Source organism: Jaculus jaculus, chromosome 6 (assembly GCF_020740685.1).
Source record: "Jaculus jaculus isolate mJacJac1 chromosome 6, mJacJac1.mat.Y.cur, whole genome shotgun sequence".
NCBI lineage: Eukaryota > Metazoa > Chordata > Mammalia > Rodentia > Dipodidae > Jaculus > Jaculus jaculus.
In genome coordinates, this window is record NC_059107.1 from 123,978,296 (window position 1) to 123,994,546 (window position 16,251).

General features: G+C 33.7%; 1 protein-coding gene across 1 annotated transcript in view; it reads left to right on the forward strand.

Moving 5' to 3' along the window:
• Positions 1 to 16,251, forward strand: part of Ptprq (protein tyrosine phosphatase receptor type Q) — a 199,154-nt gene that overhangs the window by 69,256 nt on the left and 113,647 nt on the right. The window contains exons 20-25 of the mRNA XM_004650139.2: positions 3,960 to 4,128; positions 5,951 to 6,244; positions 6,433 to 6,708; positions 7,060 to 7,211; positions 11,451 to 11,592; positions 14,354 to 14,623. Of these exons, the coding sequence (XP_004650196.2) occupies positions 3,960 to 4,128; positions 5,951 to 6,244; positions 6,433 to 6,708; positions 7,060 to 7,211; positions 11,451 to 11,592; positions 14,354 to 14,623 (1,303 nt within the window). The remainder of the gene's footprint in view (positions 1 to 3,959; positions 4,129 to 5,950; positions 6,245 to 6,432; positions 6,709 to 7,059; positions 7,212 to 11,450; positions 11,593 to 14,353; positions 14,624 to 16,251) is intronic.

Sequence of the window (16,251 nt, forward strand, 5' to 3'; positions counted from 1 at the left end):
CCCTGGCATGCCCATATTCTCTTTCTCTCTCTCTTTCAGTCTCTCACTTCTCTCTTTCTTTCTCTGTCTCTCTTTACAAATAAATAAATAAAAATTTTAAAAGCATTTTTGGTTATTAGCAAGAGATTTTTAGCAAATAGTAATGGTAGCACTATGGCTTATCAGATGTAATGAAGACCATTAGGCATGTGGTTACATGTTTGTAAGTCACAGGGCTGAATAGTTTGCAGACGGACAGTTCTGGGATGAGAATATAAATGCTACATAATAGCCAAAGTGAGTTTCATTTCAAGTCATATTCTTTACTTGTTGACAACAGAATTGTATTTCCCCAAATTTAGCTTTGGTCAGATCTATAATATATGAACAAGATGAAATAAGAATAGTGTGAATAAGGAAGTTTAAAATATTATCTGGGAAATAGTTTAGAACTACTGCAGTGCATGGCATAAATACTTTACTTGGGCCACTTACTCTGTATTGATTGTAACTCTAACAGTATGTATTTGTGTCTGTTTAGTGAAAGGAGAGGCAGAAACCTTGTGTTGAGTGTCATAATCTAGATTGTTCCTGAAAACCTGAGCAAGTTATAGAGTCAGGTCTTTGAGTGACAACCTGAAGGACTAAATCAGGCAAGACTATATGTAGGTTAAAAGGAATAGGGTGAGGGTAGAGCTTGGAAAGCCATCTCAGAAAGAAATAGTGCAACGTTCAGAGACTGGTCAGTGTTTACATTCTGCCTTCTAATGGTTTGATTATCTAGCATTTCATGCCTTATAAGGAAGTAACTTTATAAAACAGCAAGTTAGATATGGATGTAATTATATACAAAGAATCTTTAAACAATTACCTTAGATTAATAGGCAATGGGAGGGTTCCATTTTATTCCTCTCTGTACATTGAGCAGTTTTTTTGTTCCTTTTTATTCTCTTTGTGGAAGAAAAATGAAGCAAGATAATTTATTTTCACCACAGAATAGTTTGAAGTTTTTTTTTTTTAACAGTGTCATTATTCAATAAATGATGCTCAACTTACAGCCCTTACATGCATTTAACAAAAGCATTGCCAGGTGATTTTGTAGTATAGAAGGTAGTGAGGGTTTTGCTTCTACCATTTACAAGTGATAATATTTTGATTTGTTTTGTCCTCATCTAAATAGTCCATTATGAAAAGGTAACTAGGGTTTTATCAGGTTCTTTTCAATCTATTCAAATCTGGGTATAAAATATGATCACATTTTCAACTCATCTGTTTTAGAACACGTGATCTTTGATTAATCCTAAGAATGCTTTTAAGCATAACAGCTGCAAGAGGCAGAGGGCAGGTGGATATTTAAACATATCAGGACTCCAGCCTCGTGTTGCTGGACACTCATTTGTGCTTTCATGAACTACTAAAATTAATGTTCTGAGTAGCATTATTCACGACATGGTTGTCTGTTTTGGACTGGTAGGACATAAGAGATTCTAGGATGAAAGTTTTATAGCAGTTAGGTATATAACTTTTCTCTTGTTCAGTCTCTTCCCCCCCCCCCTTAACACACACAGAATTTTGGTTCCTGGCATGTTAATAGTTTGTTGGTTGTTGTCTCAACTCTTAAGCTCTTGAAAAAAGGGGCACATTGTATTTGCCTTTTACTGATCTCCTCTGGAACAGTGTCATGCTCAGACTTAATGACCAATAATTATTCTAATTAAAGATATAAAACTATTGTAATAAACTTCTATTGTCAGCACTTAGTTATAATTCTGCACTTGAATATGGTCTAAAACAATCCTTTCTTCCTTTCTTGGGGAATTTAATTTCTACTATTACTACTGCTTGGTAGGCTATCTTGTCTCACTTTCATTGTCATGTATCATGTTTGGTGTAGGGTATTAACTCTTCTACTTGATTCCTTAGTGTGTCTGACATAAAGCCACATATATTTAAACAGTGTTAAGCTTCCTTGATTAATCAAATTTAAAAAACAAGTTACAAAACCTACTGACCATATTTACATAAAAGACAGTAATTTTAATGGACGATTTGAGCCAAAAGATTATGTTGACCAAAAATGAATTGATGTGAATTATGAATAGATAAATAAAATAATTATGAGGATAATTTGTGTAATTTTGTGTTTAATGCATGTCTCTGCATGTTTAGTCACATACTCTTAATAATGGCTTCTGGATTATTCATATTAATTCATAACTTTTTGGGAAAATTCTTGGTATTAGAATAAATTCTATGACAGGTAAAAATTAGTTTCTTCCTTGAAGCTTCAAGTAATTAATACTTTTTAAATGGCACTTATATAAACCAGGTATTTGTGAAAAGTTCATGAAGGTATTCAAGTTAGTATATAATATTTTGTGTGAGATTGCTATATGGCTTTAATATGTCTCTTCCCAAGTAAGCCACTACAAAAATTGAAGTACGTCTTTTATCACACTGATAGATCCTGGCAAAAGACCTTAAAAATTTGGTGAACTTAATTTGTTGACAAATATTAGACTCATCTTGACAATAAACTTAGTCAAATTAACTATTATGAATTATTTATTGAGGTGAAATCAACTCTTCCCATTGTGTGCTAGGTATGGTATTAATTACTTTATGCATTTCACTGTAGCCTAACCCTCAGCTTCTCTCTGTAAAACTATAATGATTATTCCCATTTTGTATTTAGTAGTGGAGAACTTTTGAGATTATATCATTTGTCCAGGCCTACCATTCCAGTCTTGAATTTAGGTCTTCAAATCTTTATCTGCTTCCTGTAGCTTGAAATTGTTCATATCACTCATTGTAAACAGATGATATTATAAAATGGTGCACATTATTATTTACATATTTTTTGGGGGGTTTTTCAAGGGTTTCATTCTAGCCCAGGCTGACCTGGAATTCACTATGTAGTCTCAGGGTGGCCTTAAACTCACCATGATCCTCCTACCTCTGCCTCCTGAGTGCTGGTGTTAGAGGCATGCGCCACCATGCCCAGCTCTTTACATATTTTTTTAGAGGCAATATCATACTGTAGCTCAGATTGGCCTGGATCTCACTATCTATCCCAAAATGATCTTCAACTCGAGATCCTCTTGATTCATTCTCCCAAAGTGCTGGAATTGCAAGCATGTGTAACCATGGCTGGCTAGCTATATGTTTTCTTAAATCTATTTTCCTCTATTTTATATGATTATATGTTTGTTTTTACACTATTGACAGAAAGGAAGTAATTACATACACACTTTGAATGTTAAAAGATGCTTTAAAATTTCTCTTACTCTGTATACCAGAAATTAGACCTAACTACAAAGTAAAAACCTTTATTCCCCACAATTGTAGAAAAAAGAGGACCCAGAAAGGATGAAAAATAGTAACTATCTGAAAATGTATATGTTGGAAAGTCCTTTTATTTTTCTTCTGTCTTTTATAGGAAGAAAAATAAGTTTTAAAAATCCTTTTCAAAGTTAAAGAGTAGCCAAAGCATTGAAAAATAGTTGAATGTTTCATAAGGAAAAATGATACTGTTCACCACAATTAAATTATATATTTTACTTGGCCACTTGATCTTGTATAAATCTTTAATGCTTTACTTGATTTTTTAATTTATTTTTTTGAGGTATGGTGTTGTTCTAGCCCAGTCTTATCTAAAATTCACTATGTAGTCTCAGGCTGGTCTTGAACTCACAGTGATCCTCCTCCCTTAGCCTCCCAAGTGCTAGAATTAAAGGCATGTGTATCACTGTAGACTTTTTGATAATTTTGTGTATTGACTTAGTAAGAAAAGGTTTTATCATTTAATCTCACTTTTAGTACAAAAATATTTCCAATTTAATTGAAATAATCAAATATTTTATTCCTGAAAATTAACATGTTAAAATAAGAAACAATTCATGGGCAATAACTATTTTGTAACATTTATATGAATACTAAAAATTTATTCTGAATTATTATAAAATATGTTTATTTTTCAGAATTTTTCATTCTATGAAGTAACCAGTGAGTCTGATAATATGACCATTTCTGCGATAATAGATAGACTGGCAATATTCACCTACTATACATTTTGGTTAACAGCAAGTACTTCCGTTGGAAATGGGAATCAAAGCAGTGACATAATTCATGTGTACACAGATCAAGACAGTATGTAAATGAATGCAGTTCTTAATTTTTAATTGAAAAAATTAAAAGCTGTCATTATTCCAGCATCTTTCCTACTTGTATATGCTGTTAATATTATTTTAATATTATTTAGAAGTTTATAAGGATACTTTCTATAGCGCAAAACTATTGTACTTATAATAACTTCTTCTATTTTCAGGACCTTCTATCCATTCATTGAAATTCTATTTTTTTTTTTTTTTTTTTTGCTTGGAAGGTTTCACACTCATCTGGTTATGGGCATGAAAAGTATTTTGACACTATGTAAATGAAATTTGCAATAGTTTATGAATTTGTTCATTCAATTCAGGGACTACTTTCCCCCCTAAATCTCTAGCAGCTTGTTTCTTTTTCAGAGACTAAATCCACATTAGACTTCTCATAGAATTTTTGTTTTTGTCATTGTCACCAATATACTGATAGTATCTTTTTATGGCTAAACAAAATTTTCATATACAGTTTCTATGCAATCCTGTTTATACCAAGTTTTCATAAAACCATAGTGATGGAAGCTCATGTTTTGGATTTTGTTTTAGGTTTCAATTTTGATCAGTGCATCACTCCCTATCTCTTTTGTGGATCTTTCTCTTGTGTATTTGTTCTTTTTTTTTGTTTTTGGAATTAGCTTTTTATTAAGAAATAGCATTGATCTAAATTTTTATGTAAACTGATATTTAGTTGACCCATTTTAAAGATGAAAACTGAGTGCTTTTCTTGTTGTAAATTTTTTTAAATAGTTGACCCATTAGCCCAAAGTATATGTGGATCTGAGAAATCTCTATCCAAAATAATTTAGTAAAATATATAGTCAATATCATTTCAACTATTCTTTAAATATAGGTTTTTCCTAAGACCCTTTCAGCTTTATAATATTTCATCACCTATAATTGTACTGCCATAAGTAATGAATTTATACTATGTACTGCTCTGGGCTTCACTTTTCCAGTTTATGTTGGATATAGTTTGTTATCAGAAAATTGGAGCTTTTACAAGTGAGTTAAATTCTTAAAACACAAGGCTGGCTTGGTGCTTTAGTGGTTAGAGAGATCTAGCTACTGGAAACCAGAGAAGCTAAAAGTGAACTGTTCTTCACTTACCGGCTCTCAACATGTATCTTTCTGTATCCAGTAAGGACAATCCTTAGAATAAATTATGCAAAATATTATTAAGATAATTTCCAAAATACCATATTTCCATACAAAAGTTTACATGTGAGTATACATCATCTTCATGTTGTAGGAAAGGAAAATCAGGAGAATATTATATAAAAACAATTCACATGCACATAAAAGATAGCAGGGCTTATTTTATTTTATTTTTTGGTTTTTTTGAGGTAAGGTCTGACTCTAGTCCAGGATGACCTGAAATTCACTATATAGTCTCGGGGTAGCCTTGAACTCAGTGATCTCCTAACTCTGCCTCCCGAGTGCTGGGGTTAAAGACTTGCCTGGCTCAGCAGAGTTTATTTTGAATGTTTTAAAATCATTATTAAGAGCCCGGTATGGTGACATGTGCCTTTAATCCCAGCATTCCAGAGGCAGAGGTAGGAGGATCACCCAGAATTTGAGGCCACCCTGAGACTGCCTAATGAATTTCAGGTCAGCCTGAGCTAGACAGAGACCCTACCTCAATGCCCCACCCCACAAATTACTATTAAAACACGTTTAGTATGGTGCTGTTTATCACATCTTCATTTAAATAATGCCCGAGGTGTTGATGTAATTTCAATGATTGTACTCTATTTGTGAATGTAAATTTGATTAGTATAACTAATGAATATTTTTTTGCTCATTATCTATCTTAGTACCTGAAGGGCTTGTTCGAAACCTGACTTATGAGTCCATTTCTTCAACGGCAATCAATGTAAGCTGGGTTCCACCGCTTCAACCAAATGGTCTAGTCTTCTATTACGTTTCATTGAGTTTACAGCAGACTCCACCTCACGAAATGAGACCTCCTCTAGTTATATATGAGAACAGCATATATTTTGATAATCTGGAAAAATATACTGATTATGTATTTAAAATCACTCCATCAACAGAAAAGGGATTCTCTGAGAACTATACTGCCCAGTTACGCATCAAGACAGAAGAAGATGGTAGGCTGGACCTTTCCTGGCTGATTATGCATAAACTGCTATTCTCTTCATTTATGTTGCCTTCTTATGAGAAATAATATTCTAATTATGTCTGTTTCTTCTCAATTTCAATTAACACAGCAAGACCTGCTTCTTTATTAATGAAAATTGGTTTTTGTTTCATTTAATATTCTCTCTTTCTTTTATAGCCCCAGAAACTTCACCAATAATCAACACTTTTAAAAACCTTTCCTCTACCTCAATTCTCTTATCATGGGATCCCCCATTAAAGCCAAATGGTGCAATAATAAGTTACGATTTAAGTTTACAAGGACCACATGGAAATTACTCTTTTATTACTTCTGATAATTATATAGTTTTGGAAGAGCTTTCGCCATTTGCATTGTACAGTTTTTTTGCTGCTGCAAGGACTATCAAAGGATCCGGTCCCTTCAGTGTTCTTTTCTTTTACACAGATGAGTCAGGTAAGCCAAATCCCATGTTTATTTCAATGACTTCACTGTTCTGTGCTTGCTCTCTTTTTCTAAGGAACAACATGGACAATTCGAGAGCATTTGATTTCGTGTTTGTACCAGACTTCAAATTATTCATCTTCTTTGCCAAACCTTTTCCCCCAAATTCATGTTTCAGAATTACCCGTTCCACTTAAATCTACGCCGGAGCAACTATATTCTAATACAGAAACATTATTTAGGATATTTGCTTCTGAAATGAAAAAAATGATGATTTTAGGTGTTTGTTAGTTCTTTTTTTCAAGCAGCTACAGTCACAATGTTATTTCTATGCTCTAAGTTTTATGCTGTGTTTTCCTGCAGCGCCATTAGCACCTCCACAAAATTTGACCTTAATCAACTATACTTCAAATAGTGTGTGGCTGAAATGGAGCCCAAGTCCTCTTCCAGGCGGTATTGTTAAAGTATATAGTTTTAAAATTCATGAACATGAAACTGATACTATGTTTCATCAGGTAGGTTGATCCTAGTGGCATGTTTATTTCAATATTTTCAGAGATTGAATTAAAGTCTTTTGACCTGTATGCAAAAAATGGACTGTGTTCATTTAACCAGGTGGGCTGGAGATAAAGCTCAATGATGGAGTTCTTGCTTCTTCTCATGCACAGGACCCTGGGTTAGCGTCTTAACACCACATAAGGTTAATTAAATGACTTTAAAAAAAATGTTTTCTAAAGCTTAAGAAAAACATAAGAAGCATTCATCATATATGTAAGCTGAATGCTTCCTAGAACAATTTATTTAGATTTATAACTTCTACAATTTAAGAACTAATTGTATCATTTTTTAGTGCTAGGAAGTATATGTAATATTTTTCTGGATTAAAAGAAATCTGTTATAAAGTATAGTATATTTATATTTATTGCCAAAACAAGTAACAGGAGAGTCATTTTAAACTTTTCACAAAAACAATTATACTGGACTTTTGGTGTTTTTCTGATGAAATATCATCCCACTGTACCTGTTAAAATAAATTCCTATTTTCTTACCTTCAATATAATTCATTTATAACTCTTAATCTCTCTTCCTTTTTCCATTTTTTCATATTCAGAACAATGTAAAATATGTAAAGAGCCAAGAGAACAGTCTATAGTATATGTGTATGATTTCTAATATTTGATTGTAAAACTGTTACATTTTGCTAACATTTATCTAAGAAAGATGACCTGTTTTTTCTACAAAGGCAAGTGGAGTCTGAAATTGTTTCTATTTAGTTACAGCAAGACAAGTACAAATATATACATCACACATTTAACATATATGCATTATAAATTACTAGCATGGTAAGTCATCTTTACAGCATGGGTAGCTTCCAAGTAAAAATCAAAAGCCATGATTAAGGCTATGCCATCAGTTTCTTTCTGAAAACCAGCACATCATTAAAATTCAATTTTTATTTGCATCTTTTTTATTTTACTTATTCTTAATTTTTTATTATATTTATATATTTATAATATAATATATTATGTATTACTATATTTATTATTTGTATTTGCTTGGCCTATAGGGATTATGTGACAATACTAAAATGAAAAAAAAGAATCATTTTCTATGAGTAATCCCATCTGTAGGATAGTATTGTTTGCACATTGGAGTGTGCATGTTTATATATGGCTTAATTGCCTTAGAGTGACTATTACTGACACAAACATCCCTAGCTGAACAGTATAGTAAAGCTTTGACATCAAATTACATGCTTCAAATCATGCCTTTGAGATTTATTTTGATGTCTTAGAGAAGCTGCTTATCCTGTTAAGACTTGGTTTCTTCAAGTGCAAAGTGGGGGCTTTATAAATGCATATGGTAAAAAGTGAATATTATAAGGGAAAAACCATATAAATAATTTGGGGAAATTCAAAACATATAATCAATGTATTAACTATTACTGTTGTCATGACATATAGACTTAAAAAACTATAAATATCATCCAGTCTTCCTTACTTGATAGCTCTTTACTCTTGAGGCCAACAAACATAAACTAGAAGGCATTCCCTTGAAGAATCTTAAAATGTGATTAAAAGACCTGGGATAGTTGTTTAGAATATCAAAGAGCGTGAACATACAGAGAAGTGTCTACAAGAGAGCATACTGTTGGTGGAATAGACCAGTCCCCTGAAGCCTTAGTTTTATGCCATGAATCAGTTTTCTTCTTAGCTCCTTCCTAATTTACATTCCCTAAATTCATTACAGTATCTCTACATTTGATTTTACCTCATTTCCCTAAGGCTTATGTCTGAGTAGTCTCTATTTGAGAAGCATCAGTTTTTCCACTGAGATACAACAATTGACTTTCTGATATCATTTGATTTCATATGGGTATTTCTTACCAAACCTAATCTGCTCTTGCTTAACTGAACAGATAACACATCCAAGTACTTTAAAGAATGTCTAGACCGTGACAAAGGCAGTGGTTAGGAATTTCTTCCTCACTCCAAAATATCAGTTCCTTATTATAGTTTCCCCTTTTTCCATCAGTCTTTTTGATATAATCCCAAACATAACTCCTCAAATTTATACTGATTATTCTTATATCCTTTTTGGAATTCCGGTCTAGACAACTTTATCCTTTATGATCATTAGCATAAATTAAACTACTCATAAATTTTAATCTTTAATCTTTAGCTTAGTTTCATATTTAAATACCTCATTACATTTAGACTTACATCTCTTAGTTTAAAGTCTGTTTTATTGTTTTCCCCTATGATAGCTGATTTTTCCTAATAAAGAGTACCTAGCTAATATACTGAGGCATGGTCCCCTGCTACCCTACAGGGTCCGACTGAGGACTTCATGCCCCTTCAGTGAATACCATAACCCCACTGAGGAGAGTCTCTGGGGTAACGGGAGCTGGGGCAAAGGGATGAAAGAGAATAGCCTGTTGTGATTAATATAAAATAAAAATCAATATATAGGGCCGGAGAGATGGCTTAGCGGTTAAGCGCTTGCCTGTGAAGCCTAAGGACCCTGGTTTGAGGCTCTATTCTCTAGGACCCACGTTAGCCAGATGCACAGGGGCCGTACACATCTGGAGTTCATTTGCAGCAGCTGGAGGCCCTGGCACACCCATTCTCTCTCTCTGTCTATCTTCCTCTTTCTCTCTGTTTGTCACTCTAAAATAAACAAATTAAAATAAACAAAAAAATTAAAATATATATATATGTAACTTTCACTCAGTATGACAGCATCCATGATCATAAAATTACAGTACACTATTACATGAATGTAATTCTAATATTTTAAAGATTCTGTTTTTATAATACAAATGCAATTTACTAGTAGCAACAATGTAATCTTTATGCTATAAAGTATTAAATATATAGTTTTTAAGAAAGTAGGTTTCTTTTTTTTTTTTTTGAGGTAGCATCTCATTCTAGCCCAGGCTGACCTGGTATTCACTATGTAGTCTCAGGGTGGCCTCAAACTCATAGCAATCCTCTTACCTCTGCTTCTCAATTGCTGGTATTAAAGGTGTGTGCCACCAAGTTGGTTTATGAAGCAGTTTATTTTCTAAATTATTTTGGTTATCTATATTTATCAGTAATTTCAATGTTTTTATGGCTTTCTTTTATTTTATCTGTTCTTTTTCTTCTACCCAATTTTACCTGTGGGAATAAAGAGGGAGAGTAACCCCAGAGCTACTCCAGCTCTCTCTGCTGTCTGTCTGTCTACACTTGGCCACTATGAGATCATTTGGTAACTTGGGTGTTTTAGACATGCTGAAAGAGCATTTATTTAGTAAAAGTTTCTGTTAAAATTTACTCTTGTGTAAATCTTTTCAGTAACCAATCAACTACTTTCCAAGTTTAATTAACTTCATGGGTTCAGTCATTTCTCTTGGCACTTGCCCTCCTTTCTTGTGTTTAATTTCTTCTTAACCAGCATGTTTTGTAAATTTTTCTGTTAATGTAAAGATTCTTTGATGGCAAGCACTATGCCTTTTGATTTCTCATAATCTCCAGGCTACCTATGAATATCATTTGTAAGTAGTAAGTGTGGAAGAATAAAAGGAAGTGGGGTGTCACAGTAAGTCCCTAAAGCTGTCAGTGACTTCCTTAACATTATATTAAAATGACTAAAATTTAAAGTGCCATAAAATGTTCATGTTAAGTTTCTGCTACTGAAATGTTTGATAATTAACATAGTTTATATTTTGACAGGTATGATGTAGTATTCTTAGATATATTACATGAAAAATTGTCCTATTGTTCTAAATAAATTATTGATTTACTGAGCTGTTATTTTTGATAACAAGTAAAATTTTTCAAGTAAAATTTTTATTCTTAATGATATTTTGTCTATTAAAAATACTGGCTTCTTCATCCTTGGGCAGCTGTAATAACTACTTTAGTTTCTTTCCTTATTTTTCTAAAACATGTGTCAAATTAGAAGTTGAGGCAGTATCTGTGAATTTCTAAGTTCAAACTCCATGGAAGCAGAGAATTTGTACTGATGGCTATGTCTCTTAATTATAGGATTCTTCAAGGCCATGAGTATTCCCAGCTCATCCTTCTGTCACCAGCTGAGCCTACCCACCATGCAGCACAAAACATTAGTACTTATTTTAATTAACAATATCCATTCAATCATAGATTAAATTTAGAAGCAACCCCTTTATTGTACTGAGATATTTATGCTAATTACAAGGTATTGTTTGAAGACACCTTGCGAGTGAGGGTATTTCTTTTCCTTTGCAGAATATTTCTGGTCTTCAGACTGAAGCTATACTTGCTGGACTGGAGCCTGTCAGCACCTACTCTGTCAGTGTGTCTGCATTCACCAAAGTGGGAAATGGCAATCAATTCAGTAACATAGTGAAATTCACAACCCAGGAGTCAGGTAGACACAGTGTTTTCACCTGACATGTTTCCTCTTATATTTAACATGTTGCTCTTTCCCTCTCTGTTTATGTAACAAAGCATAGTTATATAATATTTTATTCAAAGGAAAACCAAATGTCAGTGTCTTAAGGTTAGGCTGCATCACATATGAAATCATATGTATGTGTTCATACACAAACATTTATACAGTTTTTACATTATAGCTGAGAAAGACAAAATAAAAGAATAATTTTGTCACAAAATAGGCTTCTAGACATTTGGGAAAATGACCTAATTATTAGGCTTAAAGATATACTGGAAGAAAGGGAGAGTGGACTAGCAGCCACTTGTAATAGCCTGGTATAGATTCTTACAAAATATATAGATGATTTTGCATAAGAAGATTTACTATAACATTTGAAAAGATCTCTACTTCAAATAGCCCCTTGCAACATATCAGGAACTACAAAATGCCACTAATGTGGTCCTCTAGCAACTTACCTATAGCATATTTGTATGCAACATATTTGCCTTCCTGTGGGCACTGAATAGCTTTTAGACGGTAGCTTAAAAGCATAATTTTCACTCTCATAAATATGCCATTTATAGATATCTCTCCCCTCTTTTTACTTTTGAACAGTAATCACTGACTAATCTATTCAGGTCTTAGCAACTCTCTTGGAACTTCCTCTTGTATTGATAAATCTCTAAATTGAGATCAGAGACTAGTAATGATGAATGACAATTTCTCTACTAATGTATGGATCCTTGAGATGTTTTGCATAGCATGTCTTCAAAAAGATCAAATACATAGTCTTCATGGTAGAAAAAAAACATGTGTTCTCATCTGGACTTGAATCTGATCTCCATGATACTAAATCTAGAATTTTGCCAAATGCTTGTGGCACACTGAGCCTGTGTAACTTTAACCAAAAAGAAGCACACATTAGTAATAATTATCTTGTATAATTTGGAGGTCCAGAATTTTGGAAAAATCCATGTAAGACCCTTAATAATTTTGGGCATTCAGTGAATGCTCTGTAGATTACTTTGTTCCCATGCTCAGGATGAAGAAGCAACGATTCAACCAGATCAACAAAAAAGTTACTGAGAAACGTAATCAGCATATCAGCCTTGTGTTTGCTAGCAAAGACTGGAGGTGCAAAACATCAAGAGTGAAACATATTTACAATGTTTAGTCTATTAAAAAATTAACAATATTTACTGATGAGATGAATGAAAATTAAAATTAAGGTTATTGCATAGAAAAACCTTGGTATATCAATACATAGTTTATCAGCAATATTAAAATAATATCACAAAGTGCAGTTCTTTTATTGGTATCTGAAAAATTTTGATTTTTAAGATTATATATCATTCCTTTACAACTAGTTTGGGGGTTCAAAGAACCATTAACTATATATTCAAAACATTTAGTTTTATAAACTAAACTTGATCAACTATCAGATGTCTCATGTTGAGATCTACTATGAAAATATTTACAGGTTGTTAAAATGAGGAAGTGAACGGTTAATGATATTTAACTACCAAAGACACTGATCGTCATAGAAATGACTTTTCTTTGGTTTGATGTATGCTATTAATAATAATACTGGGGGAACATTCACGGATATATCTATATAAAGTACTAGTTTTTCCAGTGTGTGTAATTACTTCTCTGGTATGCTAGTATAATACTTATACTAGTCACAGAGTTAGTGTGGACCCCTGAAAAAATGAACTATTTTTAAGTAAATTTTAATGTATAGGGGAAGCACTTGGAATTCCCGAATTAATCCCTTTATTGACATCCCAAAAGGTAAATGATTAGCTCTTCTAGCTGTTTCCAAAAACTTCCACAAAATATAAAAACAGGATTTCTTAGGCCAAGTGTGGTGGCACACGCCTTTAATCCCAGCACTGGGGAGGCAGAGGTAGGAGGATCGCTGTAGTTCGAGGCCACTCTGAGACTCCATAGTGAATCACAGGTTAGCCTGGGCTAGAGTAAGACCCTACCTTGAAAAACAAAACAACAACAACAAAAAAACCCAGGATCTCTAAATTGGTTACAGGCTTCTGCATACAACAGCGTCTGGAAGTGCCATTAGCAAGGCATCTCCATGGATGATTTTGTTTGGACCTCTAGCACCCATTTCAGTCTTGTGCAGACATGGCCGTCAGCCTGTGTTCTCATCACTGGGGAGTCAGAGATAGGAGATTTCTTCAAACAAGCTGACTAGTGAGCTATTCATTTGACTACTCAGCTAGACTAGTGAGAATAACTAAGTTTGGAAGTTTGGGGCTCAAATGAGACCATGTTAGTAATTAAACTAGAAAATAATTAGGAAGGACACCCAATGTCAACCTCTGGCCTCCTCATGCATATAAACATGTACTTGTGCCCATACGCATATAAGCATGCATACATACACACATGTATACCACATGCAAAGTTCTTTCATAATATATATTTAAAGATTGTGATTTGGAGTCCAGGTATCAACAACTACTTGGATTTGCAGCTACTCAGTTTCTGACAATGTGGGGAATGGGACTGTTGCTTGGGTGTAGTAGTGTTTCATGACTGAATCAATACTGTAAGTGGTATCAAGTTGTGATAGAAAGTGGGGTAACTGCCATTTATGTTAAAAACTCCTAGCATACAGTAAAATGTTGATATATTAAATGCATATTGGTCATAAAGGTATTTGTCAATCACATAATGCAATCATTTGTTATAGGTATAAAATTCTAATTTTGGACAATATTTATTTCTTAAGTTCCAGATGTTGTGCAGAATATACAGTGTACAGCAACTAACTGGCAGTCAATTTCAGTGACTTGGGATCCACCCCAAAAGACAAATGGAATCATTACACATTATGCAATAACTACTGAAAGGAATTCTACAAAAGTCTCTCCACAAGATCACATGTATACTTTCATAAATCTTCTGGCAAATACCTCATATGTCTTTAAAGTAAGAGCTTCCACTTCTGCAGGTGAAGGAAAGGAAAGCATGTGCAATGTTACCACACTACCAGAAACAGGTAACTAGCATGGAGCAGGTAACTAACCTGAAGCAAGTAACTAACATGACTCACTTAACTAGTCATAAACTGGGTCTTTTCAAAGACATAAGATGTACTTCAGTAGCCAATATGATTCCTGAGTAGCAGCTGTACAGCAGAGTGAATCTTTTTTACAACATTGGCAGTTTGAAAGGAGAAAAAAGAATAACCAGGATTTACTGTGTTTCTGCAATTGTAGACCCTCTAATACAATGAAGAATATTTTGTCATAATTTAAAAGGAGTAAACATACAAACTTTTCAGTATACATCTTTTATTTTCTTGATCATATTTTTATGGCATTCTAGATGTTTCCCTGGACTCCATGGCTTGCAATAGCAGATTCATTTGCATCTATTTCTTATTCTGTATCATCACCTTTATTCTTTAGATTATTTGAGGTAAAAAATAGTTACTAAACTCCAGTCTATAAGTAGAAACTCTTATTTCCCTTAATGGTGTTTCTTTCTCTCACAACCTCCTCCCTCCTAGTTTCATATTCTACATAGTTAAGTAAAGAAAACTGTATTCTTCCCTGACAACAGGACTTGTCTGGTTACCAACCTTATTGAGAACCGCAGGTATCAGCATAACCATTTACCATTGATACATGCAGATCTTTTATCTTGGAAATGTTGCTTACTACCACCCTGCCTTGTAATACACATCCCCTAATTTTACTCTATATTTCTGTCCTTGGGTCTATACACCTAGAACTTGAGACACACTCTCTCCTCTCTAGTTTCAGCATTCAGCTCATCCTCTCTTCCTCTCGTCCTTCCAAACCTGTAGTTTCCCCCCTTCTCAGGCTGAAATGGATGAATTTTAACAACATCCACTAATGCCTTAGATCCCAGACCTTCCTTGTGAGTCTTCCATGAAGATTCCCAAATCTAAGAAGACTTCACTCTATTTTTAAAAGCTAAGAAGCTGCCTTCTGAAGATTGTTCAAAAAATAGAAATGGCTTCATTTTTTCACCTATAAATTGAGCTGTATAGCTATCTAAACTGCTTCTTTTACCTTCTATATCTCCCTCCCTCTCTCCCTTTTTCCTGAGTATAGACTATATGTGGAATATTGTGCACACATGCATATACTTGTGTAATATGTGGTGTATCCATGTGTATATGCAGGTATTCATTCCCCTTGCACATGTATTTACAAGCCAGAGGAGAAAGTAGAATATACTCTTATATGTCATCTGTGTAGCTCCTTGAAATGGGGTTTCTTCCTCAACCCAGAGTTTCTGTCTGTCCATGAATAGAGAAGTTATTAATTTTCTGGTTTCTGCCTCTCAACCTGGGTTACAGATGTATGTGGTCATACCTTGAATTTTTATGTGGGCTCTGGGGAGTTGAACTCAAAGTAATCTAACAAAGAGGGCCTTAGTCTTAAGTGGCAAGTAGTATTACCTGATGAGCCGTCTTTCCAGACCTATCTTCCACATATTTCTTGTTTAATCTCTGCCAGTTTTCCTACAAAGGAAAATACTTATCTATGGAGGAGGCATCACACAAAGGAAGCAACAGGAGTGTAGTATATAATACTAGTACTTAAGTTCAAAAAGAAAGGGCAAAGGAAATAGTCTTGACAGGAGCTGAGGTGA